The sequence below is a fragment of the Octopus sinensis genome, linkage group LG7, assembly GCF_006345805.1.
Source record: "Octopus sinensis linkage group LG7, ASM634580v1, whole genome shotgun sequence".
Taxonomy (NCBI): Eukaryota; Metazoa; Mollusca; class Cephalopoda; order Octopoda; family Octopodidae; genus Octopus; species Octopus sinensis.
Window position 1 is genome coordinate 96,338,244 of NC_043003.1, and position 16,152 is coordinate 96,354,395.

The following is a 16,152-nucleotide window of genomic DNA, read 5'->3' on the forward strand; positions in this document are numbered from 1 at the left end:
GGCTCTTTCTATTCTCTTTATTTACTACTACTAAATCAGGCTTTCTATTACTCTATCAGTCTGAATGTTAAAGTCCCACAACATTTTATATTTCTTACTATCTAGTACTTTACTAGATTCATGTTCATATCATTTATCAGTATGTTCAAATCCTAGCTTTCTACATAACTCCCAATGTATTGCTCTCCCTAGGTTATCATGTCTTGTATTCTTTCTGTGCCAGTATGTTACATTCACTTACTTTTTATTATTTTTATTATTATTATTATTATCATTATCATTATTATTATTATTATTATTATTATTATTATCATTGAGTGAGAAAGCAGTTCATGCCATCAAAGTGACACTGGGGTAAAATATACGAAGCCCAATATACCCATCATGACTACCCGTCTGATAAGGGTACACCAGGCGCATGCATCACAACCATATGTGCGCGACATGGTGATCTCATATCAAGATAAACAGCACATGACCTTGCAGGTGGGGCCCAGTTAGAATTTTCTTCAGGTTGAGTAGCCCATCCTGCTCAAAAGGTCCCTGAATAAGGGTTGTTTAAGGATGTTGAAAGAACCACCCATGTTTCCAGAGGTGAATTATTCAAACCCCAAAGAATCCCTCTCAACACATGGCTATGATGCTCCCTATTATTATTGAGTGAGAGAGCAGTACATATACTAAGCACAATTTTCATCATCATCATCATCGTTTAGCGTCCGCTTTCCATGATGGCATGGGTTGGCCGGTGCAACTGGGGTCTGGGAAGCCAGAAGGCTGCACCAGGCCCAGTCTGATCTGGCAATGTTTCTATGGCTGGATGCCCTTCCTAACGCCAACCACTCCATGAGTGTAGTAAGTGCTTTTTACGTGCCACCGACACAGGTGCCAGACGAGGCTGGCAAACGGCCACAATCGGATGGTGCTGTTTACGTCCCACCGGCACAGAGGCCAGGCAAGGCTGGCAATGGCCATGATCGGATGGTGCTTTTTACGTGCCACCGACACAGGTGCCAGACGAGGCTGGCAAACGGCCACAATCGGATGGTGCTTTTTACGTGCCACCGGCACGGAAGCCAGTCGGGGCAGCGATGGCAATGGCCAATTTCGGATGGTTCTCTTATGTGCCACCGGCATTGGTATCACAGCTACAATTTCCATTTTATGTATCTAAAATTTCTTTGTTAACATGCATTATTTCTCTCTCACCAAACAAGTCGTGGCTTAAAATAAGTGAAAGAAATAAAACAGGCATCAGCATCATCAGGGAATCATATTAAGAATAACCATCACATTAAACAAATGTATTTGCATTATCCTTTTCTATCCTGTATCAATGGTAACGAGTGCCATAAATCATTGGATATTTGAGACAACACCTTGTCTTTATGTGCCCAAGGTATGTCAGTCTGGTAGAATCAATATCTTCTCTCTATGCTAACTACATTCATCTCAACACTGCAAACAAATAAGCCCTGTACCTCATTAAGAGGTACAGGGCTTGCACTACTTAAATTGCTAAACTGCATCACTGGTACCCATTTAGTTTCTTCTTCTTGCACAAAAAGCGTAGAATGTTTTGAAAATGACACTACACAGCCCAAGTGATGGAATATGAACCAAGTATATCTTTGCTGGTAGTCTGACACACTAATGGTTTTGCCTTTGGGCAGTGTCTTAGTTAACCATCCCTGATTATCATGTTTTCTCAACCAGTTTCTTTGTGTTAATCTCAGCTTTTTTAATCACTTTACCTACTAAACTGCTTAACTGCTTAAATTACTTAACTAATTTAATTAACTTTTTTCATGATCTGTTTAAACAAATTTACACACACATACATATATATAAATTTATATATATATATATATATATATATATATATATATATATGGGTAGATGTACATGTGTGTGTGTGTGTGTGTGTGTGGTGTGTGTGTGTGTGGTGCCATGTAAAAGCACCCAGCACACTTTGTAAAGTGGTTGGTATTAGGAAGGGCATCATGCCATAGAAACCATGCCAAATCAAACTGGTGCAGCTCCCCTGCTTTCTAACTCTGGTCAAACCATCCAACTCATTCTAGCATGGACAATGGATGTTAAATGATGATGATGATGATATCACTGATATTTTGTAATGATTTTGTAATGATTTTTACCTTTATTTTTAAAACTAGATTTGGTGATGGCTATTTGCTATCTATAAGACTGATCGGCCAGCATCCTGATCTTCAACCTGTGATGAAATACATAACAGAGCATTTCCCACATGCAGTTTGCAAACAAAAACATTACAACATGTTAAGTTATCAATTGGGTATTAAAGAAGTCTCTTTATCAAAGATATTTTGCATAATGGAGAATATGAAATCTCAAATGAATATTGAGGAATACTCAGTTACACAGACAACACTTGATCAGGTAAATTTTATTACTCACCTTTGTCTAAAAAAAAAAAATTCTTAGTATCTGATAAATAAGTTACTTTATTTATGCAGCCAGCTTGGAATTAGATATTTTTATTTAAAAATAAATGTTTGAAGTTTTTATTACATTATGCTAGAAATAATAATATGATTGTTTTGTTTCTTTTTCTGTTATAGATCTTTTATCGTTTGCTTGTTTCAATCATTGGAATGCAACCCTACTGGGAAACTGCATTAAAAGGTTTTTAGTCAAACAAATAGACTCCCAGTACTTAATATTTTTTTTAAAGTCTGGTACTTATCGGTCTCTTTTGCTGAACTACAAAATTATAGGGATATAAACAAACCAATACTGTTTGTCAAGCAGTTGAAAAGTAGGAAGAAATACTGCAACAAAGACACATATACAAGTATATACACATGACAGGCTTCCACATATTTTTCATCTATCAAATTCACTCACAGGGCATTGGTTGACCTCGAGCTGTTTATACATCAAAATGCAGAAAGGGATAAAGTAAAAAAAAAAAAAAAAAAAACAACTAAAAAAGAAATCTCAGGAAATTTAACTGAAACTGAAATTTGGCTAAGATATAATAGAAATACTGAACTCCATTTGACTTTTAGATAATATTTTTAGTTTCTCTCAGTAAGTTCATTATGTTATTTTTAATTTTCATCTGCACGCTGTAAATCACTGAATCATTTCAGGATAAAAAATGTACTCTTCAACATAAAATCAGAGCTGGGGAATTTAGCTGGAAACTGAGAAAGGTTTGGAATAAAATTAAAAATAGAAGGAAGCTATGGAAGTGAAAATATTTTTCTGTTAATAGAAACTTCCAAACAGTACAAAGAGATGCCTAAAGGGAGAACATAAAAGAGAAGAGAGCTGGGTATTTCAAAGAGATAATCTGCTGTGAGCAGTTCATCAGTTCTGTAAATAGTGCAAACTCTGTGTTGATAGGATGTTAATGAGGGACACATTTCTCTTTATATAGGATGACAGTCATTCACAGGTAAATTTTCTCATGGGAAAAACTGAATATGATACTAGAGGCTAATGAAGCACTTAACATGGTAGCAGTGCGTAGTAGTGTTACGTCCATTAGAACTAAGTGACCAGTTTTGAAGGAGTGAAAAAAAGATGTGGTTAAGAGTAATAATAAGAGATTAGGTGGGAATTGAGATGCTAAGTGTAAATAGCATAAAGGGAATACTGATTAGAGGATGTTCACTTTTGTGTCATGTGGCTGAGAGCTGTGAAGTGATCTGAATCAGAGCAGTGTGTTCATGTGAACCAGGGTATCATTGATATATGCTAGGATAACAGAGAAAATGCACTGTGCATGCATGTGGGTGTATGCACTATTTTTTTTATGATTGGCATCACAAGTTGATTGAGACTGCTTTATATGATTGTGCGAATATATGTGCAGATTAAGTGTGTATACATTTGTGAGGGTTAATGTGTGTGTATACACATACACACACACACACACATGTATTAAGCCTTTTGTATTTAAACTGGCCATAACCAGCTAAAATATTCTGCCACTTTTATGTTCAAACTGGCCAGATCCAAATTCTTACACTTAACCTAAAAATAAACAATTACACCATCAAATTCTTAAGTCACGAGATAATGCATGATTAATTTAAAACAATGTAAATAAATAAATAAGCCGTAGATTTAACTGTGTAATGTGAATGTTATGGGTTAACACATGCACACACATATCAACAAACATATATATTAGTTTCAAATTTTGGCACAACGCCAGTGAGTTTGGGGGACAGGGTAATTTGATTACATCAGCCCCAGTACTCAGCTGCTACTTATTTTATTGACCCCTAAAGGATGGAAGGCAAAGTTGACCTTGGCAGAATTTGAACTCAGAATGTAAAAACAAGTGAAATGCCACTAAGTATTTTGCTCAATGTGCTAACAATTCTGCCAGCTCTCCACCTTAATACACACACACACACACCACACACACACACACATATATAAATTATATATTAACATTATATATACATATACAAGCACCCATGTAAATTAAATTTATTGCTGCTCAACACTGTTTGTATTTTTAAACAAAACAAAGAAACCATAATAATTTAAAATAATTTAGCATCTTCATTAACACCTTGCTGCAGTAATTACTATGCTGTGTGCCTTTGACACATTATTAGCATCTATATACTTGGATAAATTCCTGATTAGTTTCAATCCCAAACATACAAAGTTTTTTTTTTAATTCCAGTATGGTTTTCATTTAATTTTGATTTGATGGCATTGAAAAATGTGTGTCTGTATGAAGTATATACATGTTTAAGTGTATGAGTACGAATTATGTAATGATGTAGCTATATATACATATATTTCAGTATTATTGTATACATGTATGTTTACATGTGGATAAACAAATTGAGTTGAACACATGCATTATCTCAGAACATACATGGAAAATCAGATCGTATATATGTATTCATGTGTATATGTATGCTTGCAAGTGCATATGAGAGTGCATATGTGTGAATGAGTATAATTACTGTATGTGTGTAGAAAAAACTTTTTTTTAGGCATGTGCACATATATGTGAATGTGTGTGTGTTTATATATGTGTATATATGTATGCATATGAGTATGTATATATGTATAAATATATATATATATATATTGTATATTTCTCCATATAAGACAACCTTTAAATCTTAAAATTTACCCTAAAAATTTGGGGGTCGTCTTATACCACCATTCTAAAAATTAAACTTTGAATTTTAAGGGATTTTATAAGTAAGCTAACCTCAACCTCGGTGCCATAACCACAAACATACATGAGCAGATTAACAAAATAAAAAAAATTATAATATAGGTAATAAAAACATTTTGACTTATATATTATTGGCATATCTTTATAATATATCTTTCTCTATATAAATAACCTATTCGAGAGATAATTCTATATCATTGAAATCAGCTTTTATCTATGTGAGCTCAGCTGAGAAAATGTAAACATCAAGTTATGGTTGCGCTCACAGTAACCTTTATCTTTTGCTCACCTTCAAAAATTTTAATGGTGATGTATAACTAGTAATAACATTTAGAATAACATATTTATATTTTTCGTAAAATATCTATTATCATTTGGTGGTAAATAATGCAATTTGGATTACTCACAACTTTTATTTTTCGATAGAATTATGTTACAGTAGTTGCATTTAAAACATAAGACATTATAATTTTTTAAAAATTTCCTATCAAGATAAATAATATTAATAAAACACCGAACCTGCCACATGTATTTATCTAAAACCTATCAAATTTCTCACAATCATCACTATCTGTTTCTAAAAGTTTCTCATACATATCACAAGATTCATCACATATGCCATCATCATATGGATTCCAGTCTGGTTCTGTTTCTGGTGAATTCGCTTTGACTTTGTCATTGCTATTGTACAGAATATCATCTTCAGTACCATCCTTGGCATTAGAGATACTGCATTTTTTAACCCTTTACTGTTCAGATTAATTTGTCAGATGTAATGCTTATCTGTTCACATTAATTTTGATTTATTCAGGTTCAAGTGGGGTGTCCACAATATTAGCTTGTAACTTTGTAATTTTCTACATACAGATTTGAAATTTTGTAAATTTTGCCAGTGATTTATAGTTACATAATTTTAGCTGATCTTTCTGATTAAATTTGACTTTTATGGGCAGGTAAATTTAATTAATGGGTGTAAAAACAATAACATTATGAATAAACACTAAAATTCATATTCATAATACATCTTACCTGTTTGATTTGTTACTAAAAGTATCCCAGATGTGAAACACCAACAATTTTACATTTTTCAAGATATGGTACATTAATTTGAATTAATTAAAATACAGGTGTAACCGGTACAAGATTTTATTCTTTCTCTATATTTCATTCAAACATTTTCATTGAAAATAAAGTACAAAACTCTTTTACTAGTCAACATACCATTTGCTATGTACTCTTATTCACTGAAATGAATTCATTTATGTAACAGAATGCCTCTAATGAAAAAAAAGCTCATTAACAGGTGAGTCAATGGGGAATACAGGTGTGTAACATACTGAAAATTAATATGTATTTCACATATTATTTATAATAAAATGAAAAGGAATATATGATGAAATAATATAGTTATGACATATTTCTGTGATGAAACTGCCCAAAGCACCCTTTACACAAGGGCACTTTGCAAAAGGAACACATATACGAAGTCTCAATCTGATACCCTTTTGCAGTTTTTCTTTTTTGCAGCAAACACAGACTGCAAACTTTTTTCTTCCATTTATCTTTTTGATATCTATGAAAGTCAATATTTTCTCTGTTGGCATCCACCTCAGTTAATTTTACTTTTCTCCCAGTTCTGTGCTTTCTAGAAGAAAAGCCTTCATGTATCTGAGATGCAATGTCAACCCGAAACTTCAAATGGTCGTAGTCCTTTGGTGGCAAATGTACCTTGTGGCTTTTTACATATACAATATATGAATTAACTATAGTTAAATTAACTAAAGACCACAAAATGTACCTCCACCATTTCTTCCCAGGTCAACCAACTGGATAATATGCCCAATACTGGTCAGATTTATCAACCCCACCCATATATTTGGTATAACAAATATTTACTAGGGGTTTCCCCTCTGCACCAATACCAGGTTGTTCATTAGTAGACAGAAATAAAATCTGTCTTTTGTCTTTGAAAGCAGTAGCTAATAAATTTTCCTTTTGCATTTGTAAAATGTTTCCCCTTCTTTTTTATTTTGTTTTCATTTCACAAGGTAAACCTTTACAGTTTCCCATAACAGTACTGCATGTGTAAGTACTTACACTAGCAAGATTTTCTGCTAAAGCCACTGAAGAAAAGAAATGCTCAAAATATATATATATACATATCTATGTATTTATGTGTCTGCGTTTGTCCCCCCCACCATCACTTGACAACTGATGTTGCTGTGTTTATGTCCCCATAACTTAGTGGTTTGCCAAAAGAGACTGATAGAATAAGTACTAGGCTTACAAAGAATAAGTCCTGGGGTCGATTTGTTCAACTAAAGGCAATGCTCCAACATGGCTGCAGTCAAATTACTGAAACAAGCAAAAGAATATATATATTATATATTTATAAATATATACATATATACATACACATATGCATTGAACCATTAATCCCTACACATTTTTTTCTCTGTCTGCTCTTTTCATTCTGTTTCCATTTTTTTCCTTCTTAATCCTTTCTGTCCAAGAGCATAGGCTCGAAATGTCAAAGGCTTTTCCATTCTCCACGCGCATTAAACTAATACACTTGCTTGTTCTTACTTCACCTGTCTTTTTGTTTTCTATAAATTTAACTATATTTATATATATATATATATATATATATATATATGTATATATATGGGGCAATACCCCGAAACGCGTCTGTAGCTGCCGGCCAAGTAGTGTGGAGCGACTGACCTCCCTTGTTCAAAGGTTATATGGATACAGTTTGTGTATCAAATAGCTAACTTAAGGCGATGGCCTCATGGAGCTAATAAGCGGTCAGCTTTTTTCTTATTTTTATAAGAATGCCATATTAGTATGGCGATAACTAATATTTTCCGGGAACGCTGCCGTTGTTCTCTTTTAGAGAGACTTAGTAATTTTAATATTTCTATATATATATATATATATATATATATATATACACACTTTGTGGTTGACTATGAAAAGTGTATCCTGCCATGGAAACCTTGCCAAAGCAGAAACTGGAGACCAACACAGCCTTCAAGCTAGTCAGATATTGTTGAACCATTTAAACCACTCTCTCTCTCCCTCTTTCTCTCTCTCCTCCTCTTTCTCTCTCTCTTCCTCTTTCTCTTTCTCTCTTTTCTTCTCTCTCACCCTTCCTTTCTCTCACCACCCTCTTTTTTGTATCTTTCTATCTACCTACCTATCTAGCTAACTATCTGATTTACCAAAAAGACTGATGAAAAATGGTATACATCTAAAAGTTTACCTAGTTGCTTGAGGGTCACCATACAGACACACACACACAAATATATATATACATATATATATATATGCACACATATGTACACACACGTACACATATACCCAATCACCCTGTCCAATCTTCTGGACCATTTCTCTTCCTGTAACTTGAGAGTGAACCATGACTTCTCTTCACCATCTACTCTTTTTTTCCAAATGGAGCAGCCATGTATATCCTCTCCAAGGTACTTGTTTCTAGCCTTCTGTCTTACCTTAACCTCCCACCATCTGACATAAAGTTACCTCAATACTACACACCTATCAGTTGTAGGTTCTTGTCTTATGAGTTTGTTGGTGATCTCACCTCTGTTGATACCACATAAAAAGTACCCAGTACATTCTGTCATGGAGCTGTATGGCTTAGTGGTTAGAGTGTTGAACTCATGGTTGTAAGATCGTGGTTTCAGTTCTTGGACCAGGTGATGCATTGTGTTCTTGAGCAAAACACTCCATTTCACATTACTTCAGTCCACTCAGCTGGCAAAAATGAGTAATCCTGCGACACACCAGCGTCCCATCCAGGTGCGGAATTTGTACACCATGAAAACCAGCCCTTATGTGTCAGTATGACTTGAGGAGGAAGCTTCACCTTTACCTTTTTTAGTACATTCTGTGAAGTGGTTGGCATTAAGAAGGGCATCCAGACATTGGAGCTTGGCATGGTTCTCTGGCTCATCCCCTCCTGTCAAACTATCTACTCCATACTAACATAAAAAATAGAAATTTAACAATATTGATGATGATGATGATATATATGTGTGTGTGTGTGTGTGTGTGTCTGCGTAGCTGAAGATATAACTGTGTAGTTAAGATTACAATTACATTGGGATTGAACCAAGGATCTCAAGGTTGTGAAGCAAACGCTTAACCATTTTACCATTCTGCAGCTACAACAATAACATACACTAATTACATTCAAAAGGATTGTAGTTTGAAATACTTTTTATGTCCAGCAGCATGTCCAGCTAAATTTAACTGTGGCTTGAACATTCTCACTCTTTTGATGAAAACAACAAAAAGACTGTACACACACACACACACTTACAAATGCTGTTTAAAAAACTACACACAATCTCTTCTGATTACACTTTAATCATCTCATGCTATATTGAGAAAACTGTCAAAAGTGCCTGTTCTTTTATCTTTTAATGGAACTAAAGATTTATCTATTGATTTATATCTACCATTTTCGCAATGTAGAAAGATTTCAAAATAATATTCTTCATTTATACTTTGAGTTGTTCTCTCTATCAAGAAGCACAACTTTGTTCAAGTTGAAAACTTTCATTTTCATACATCATACTGTTATATGAAGATTCATGTGTATGAAGGCATTATGCATTATCTATATTGTTATAGCCAATTATATAAGCCAGTTACTGTTGTAGTTATTCAAATTGCTTGGTATAACAACCAAATTTTTTCTCAACAAATACCCCTACTGTCTTTAAATCAAACAAGCATGATAGGAAATATTGCTTGAATGCATTATTTGTTCCACAATCTCCATGTTGTACTCCTACTCAAACAAAACTGAACAGGTGGTAGAAGTGGTTGTTGTTATTGTTGGTATTATTCTCCCTGTTGTTGGTTTTTTTTCTTCTTTAATTATAATAGTAATAGTAATAATAATAATAATAATAATAATAATAATAATTTTGGCACAAGGCAACCAATTTCAGTGTTCAGCTGTTACTTATTTTATAAACCCCGAAAGGATGAAAGACAAAGTCGACCTCAGTAGATTTTGAATTCAAAATGTGAAGATGAATGAAATGTTGTTAAGCATTTTCCTCAGCACGCTAATAATTCTGAAAGCTCACCACCTTATTATAGTAATAATAATATTAATAATAATAATCTATTCTACTATATGCACAAGGCCAGTAATTTTTGTGGGTGGTTTATGTAATTACATTGACTCCAGTGCTCAACTGAAGGGATAAAAAGTAAAGTTGACCTCATCTCCATTGGAACTCAGAATATACAACCAGAAGAAATGCCACTAAGCATTTTTCCTGATGTGCTAATGCTTCTGAAATTTGTGGGGAAGGGACCAGTCAATTACATTGACCCCAGTTGATTACATTTAACTTATATTTATTTCATTGGCCCTAAAAGAATGAAAGGCAAAGCTTACCCTGGCAGAATTTGAAAAGATGAAATACTGCTAAGCATTTTGTCCAGTGTGCTAATGATTCTACAGCTTACCACCTTATTATTATTATTATTATTATTATTATCATTATTATTATTATTATTATTTGAAAATCAAAATCGAAATCGATCAACATCAATGGAAATTGTAGCTGTGATACCAGTGCCGGTGGCACGTAAGAGAACCATCCGAACGTGACCATTGCCAGCACCGCCCCAACTGGCCTCTGTGCCAGTGGCACGTAAAAAGCACCATCCGATCGTGGCCATTTGCCAGCCTCGTCTGGCACCTGTGCAGGTGGCACGTAAAAAGCACCCACATGGAGTGGTTGGTGTTAGGAAGGGCATCCAGCTGTAGAAACACTGCCAGATCAGACTGGGCCTGGTGCAGCCTTCTGGCTTCCCAGACCCCAGTTGAACTGTCCAACCCATGCTAGCATGGAAAAACGGACGTTAAACGATGATGATGATTATTATTATTATTATCATTATTATTATTCAGTAGTTTTATTTTTATAACATGCTTTCACTTCACTACCGAGCGCAGCTCTGTGTGCCTTGGGTATGTGCTGTGGTTTGCTGTGATTCTCTTATGGTTACTGTATTGAAAGTGTTTTGCGTAGGATGTGTGCAGTGCCCAGTAGTGCAATTTTTCTGTATGTTATATATATTTGTAAGTCCTGGTGTTTTTGTCATGTATTTGTCTGAATATTTTTTATCATGCCTAATGCACCTACCATGATAGGAATTGTTTTTGTTTTAAGATTCCATTTTCGAGTTACCTCTATTTCCAGGTCTTTGTGTTTTGAAACTTTCTCCATTTCTTTTAGAGAAACGTTGTCATCTGCTGGTATTGATACATCAATTAGAAAGCATTTTTTTCCTTCATGATCTCTGACAACTATATCTGGCCTACTGGCCTTAATTTCTCTATCTGTGTGTATTGGCATATCCCAGAATATGGCTGTTCTCATTTTCTGTGACCTTTTCTGGTGTGTGCCTATACCATCCTTTTTCTGTTGTTATTCCATAGTGTTGGCATAGTTTCCAGTGTATGTAGGTCCCAACTCTGTTGTGTCTGTGAATATATTCCTTCTTAGCCAGGACTGGGCAGCCAGGCATAATATGATTTATTGTTTCTTGTCCATCTCCACATATTCTGCAGTTACCTGTTATATTTCTTTTCATTACATGTTTTTGGTAAATTCTAGTGGGGAGGCTTTGGTCTTGTGCTGCAATTAAAAGTCCTTCAGTCTCTGCTTTGAGTCCTGAGCTTCTCAACCATTGCTGGGATTTTTCTCTGTCTATTTGTTTTGCATTTAGTTTAGTCCAGTATTTGCCATGAAGGGGCTTTTCTTGCCATCGTTTTATCGTGGTCCGTTGCTGTTGTAGTTTTAGTTTGGATTTATTATGATTATTATTATTATTATTAGACAATACAACGAATGCAATGTGATTGTTAAAGATATTTTATTGGTTGAATGATATCACATCATATAACTTGGTCAAATCTGAAATCCCAATGTTTGAAGATAAAGCAGGTTTGTACTGGAAACATAAAAATACTTTCGTACACCATTATATCAAATGCAGTTACAGTGAATCATGATTAACGGAAATTGCAAATGGCATAACTAAGATTAGCAAAGGAAGTCAAATTTTCATGCATAATTTTAGCAAACAAAGTACAATATGTGACAGAATTCTTTTAGTGATTAACTGGTACTGAAATTTCGCTGGCATTTCAAAAGTGTTACAGGAAAGTTACCAGCATGTTGCAGAAAAATATCCTTGTTTCCTCAGCCATCTGTTGTAGCCTTTAGATGGAATTAAAATATGAGAGAGCTATTAACCTCTACTTCTGACTCCAAAAAAAACTAACATTAGAGTTTCTGCATGCTGTACTTTGAAAAACAGCTGCAAGAGAGGTAAGCCCTAATCATTCTGCAACAACATGAGTCAAGTCAATTTCATCAGGGATCATAACAGAAATGTTATGATTTACATGGAAGGTGGGACATGTAGGGATTCCCATTTGGTGTATGCAGCAGAATGCACCAAACACAACTTTATTTATGTTGGATGTATAACAGAACAATTAAACAAAAGATTCAATGGGCACAGATATGATGTCAGTAGTTCAACAGAACTTGCCAAACATTTTAGATTTATGAAGAGTTAGGTCAATCCTTTAAAATATTATCATCATCATCATTTATGGTTTCTTTTCATTATAACATTTTTTTCAGCTGCCTGTACCAGGCATCTTCCAGAAGCCAAGAGTAGCAAAGGCACTTTTGTTTTGCTATGCATGCTAAAATTATCACCACATTTATTCCATTTTAGATGGAAATTGCTTTCCATAGTATATGGGCTGTACCCATCAAAGTTATCTTTTGTAGTTCACGAAGATTGAAGTTACCAAGGAGTTGCTTAATATACTTCTCAGCTCCCTTCTTTATCATTCCCAACATGCCAATTACCACTGGTATTATCATAGTATTAAGCTTCCACATTATTTCAATTTGCAGATCTTTATAGTGAGAAAGCTTTTCATATTCTTTTCTTGAGACATTTTGATCTTGTGGGACAGACATAGTTATTAACAGACAAGTTTCTCTGTTGTAGTCCTTGATCACAATGTCTGGTCAATTGGAGTCAATTTTTCTGTCTGTTTGTATTGAGAAGTTCCAAAGGATGGTGACGCCCTCACCATTTACTACATCCTCTGGATGATGCCTGTACCACTTATCATGGGATTTAATTTTGTTGTATTTACAAGCATTCCAGTGGATGTACTGCCTTCGTCTATCATGTCCTATGAGGTACTCCTTTTCAGCGAGGACTGGGCAGCCAGAAACAACATGATCAATTGTCTCTTTGAATTTTTCACAAATTCTGCACAAGGGGTCAGATTCATCTTTAAGGATGTTTGCATTGTAGTTTCTGATAGGTAAGCTCTGATCTTGCGCTGCAATAACAAACCCTTCTGTTTCCCCTTTCAGACCTGTCCCTTGTAGCCATTGGTGTGTTACATTTTGATCAATATCTGGCTTGGACAGGCAGTTAGGGTATTTTCCATGCAGGAAAATTATTATTATTATTATTATCATTATTATTATTATTATTATTATTACTATTATTATTATTATTATCATTATTATTATCATCATCATCATTATTATTCAAAATATTACATGTGAATTTAATGAGCAAAAAATGCAATCTTGAGGTTTGGTGACAACAAACCTCCTCATATCTCAGGAATCTTCCTTAGGATTCTTGCAGTTTACCGGGTGGCACTTTTCTACAGAGTAACAGTACATATCTCAATTCCAATTTTCTTCAATTTCTTAGGTAACTTTTTGGGTGTTATGCCAAGTGCACCACAGGAATAATTGTCACATTTCTGCCTCACAAGTTCTTCATCTCTCTGGCTTGGTCTTGATATTTCTTAATTTTCTAAATTTCTTTGGTATCCACTCTACTATCAATATGGTATAGCAAAGTCTATGATTTTACACTTTCTTTTTTGTATTTAAAAAAATTTTTTTAACGACGGTGCATCAGCATGGCCGCAGCTCTGAGCTGGAACTGGAAAAACAAAATTTGTTTAGCTTTTGTCCTCCAAGCTCATATCTGGTATCTTTAATTCTTTATTTCAGTGATATTTCAAAAGTGCTACAATACATACTTTTACTGAGTGAAAGCAATTATATATTTACATAATTTCATATTTTAATTAAACTTGATGTTATTTTCATGTTATTTTATTGTAGGTGTTCATAAATTTTGCAAATTCACAGTCAAGTACAATCGAAACAGAAATTGATATGCATGCAGATTTGAAGTTTGTTGCAGAAAAATATGGCAACTCACCGCAAGGTAAATAAATTTTTCTTCATTCGGATTTTTTTTTTTATTTCACTTTATCAATTTAGATATTCCCTCCTCTTCATATGTTAACACATTTGGTCTTGGCACTTTGACAGTCTACCATTCAAACCAATCAACTTTTAGCTGTTGCAAAACCAACCAAAGTGATTTATTCAAAACAACCTATTATACTGGCAAAATATTGTCCCCAAAATATCTTTTGTTGTTATCATTTCATGATTTAAATATCATATTGGTCACTTAGTATTTTCAGTACTAAACATTTAAACTTTGATGTTTGTGATGGTTGACATGTCTCATTTGAAATATCTTCAAGCTACCCTGGCTTTTTACCCTACTTGGTCTTAAAGCAAATGAAATTCTTATGAGAGTGAATAGATGTTATTGGCAAAAAATATCACCCAACCAGATCTAACAGCCCCTGGTTTCAGTAATGCTACAGCACTAATGAAACAAAAGTTAATTTGTTAGTACAGTTATTTCAACAGCCTACCAAGAAGACATTATCTCTTTTACTCTCTCTCTCTCTTTCCTTTTACTTATTTTTCTGACACATAAATGGTTATAACGGTGTATTGTATCATCAGCAAAAGACACAACAATACCAATCATAACATGCCTCTGCATGTAGTGGTTAAACATTTTATTGATTTCTCCTTTGCAATTCATATTTCTCAATATACAGGATTTTCTTCCTTGAGAGAAGAGATATAATAAATAATTTGATGAATAGATATGTCGAGATTCAAGTCTAGAAAGAAATCATTGTTGCTTTACAGTATTGTTATATAGCTCTAAGGATGGAAATTGAAGAAAGCTACTTAACTGATACAGATTGTAGAGAAAATTATGTTTTTTGTTTTAATATTTCAGCTTTAAAAATTCCTAATTATGAAATGAAAAAGTCAAAGAGAAATGTTAACATTAGACAACAGCAAAGCTATAATGACTTCCATAAAAATTACATCAAAGTGAAGAAAGTGTGATATTGAAATCACATAATAAATACCGAATGGCAAGAAGCTCTTCATTGGTTATTGTTGATTTCTGATTAATGAGTTAATAACTGTTAATTAACTAATTTTTATAAGCTGATAAATCTTGTTGAAATCATGACCAGTGTTGTTAACTTCAGATTACTGTGACCATCATGCTAATCAGTGTGATAGCATAAGTCACTTGAGATTTCATTATCATAAGTATCTTTAATCAACTTCATATATGGGTAAGAAATAGAGCCTTTGAAGGGCATGATGTTTCTGAAAAGCAGTATTAATGTAAGTGAAATAACTACACATAGGAACCAGTTTTTGTGAGAAAGGTGAAGTATTATCAACTAAATTGACTTAATATATTACCAGCACTTATTTTTACTAACCTTTTAGTTAGACCTTGTTTCATATGTTCTGTGTCATATAAAGCTTTCTCTTCATAAGTCCTAAGTTACTCTGTGTGTATTGTCTTGACATCACACAGTAGTTATAAATGAGTGTCACCCTCATGCAAGTAGTGTCATTTTGTTTTCCATCATTCATAGAAACATATTTTCCATGGGGAAAATATTACCTTATTTGGGAAATACATGAAGATTGGCA

At 34.0% G+C, this 16,152-nt stretch overlaps 1 protein-coding gene across 1 annotated transcript in view; it reads left to right on the top strand.

The window, feature by feature from the left end:
• Positions 1-16,152, top strand: part of LOC115214536 (phospholipid-transporting ATPase ABCA7-like) — a 298,993-nt gene that overhangs the window by 245,245 nt on the left and 37,596 nt on the right. The window contains 2 exon segments of the mRNA XM_036504975.1: positions 2,178-2,421; positions 14,440-14,545. Of these exon segments, the coding sequence (XP_036360868.1) occupies positions 2,178-2,421; positions 14,440-14,545 (350 nt within the window).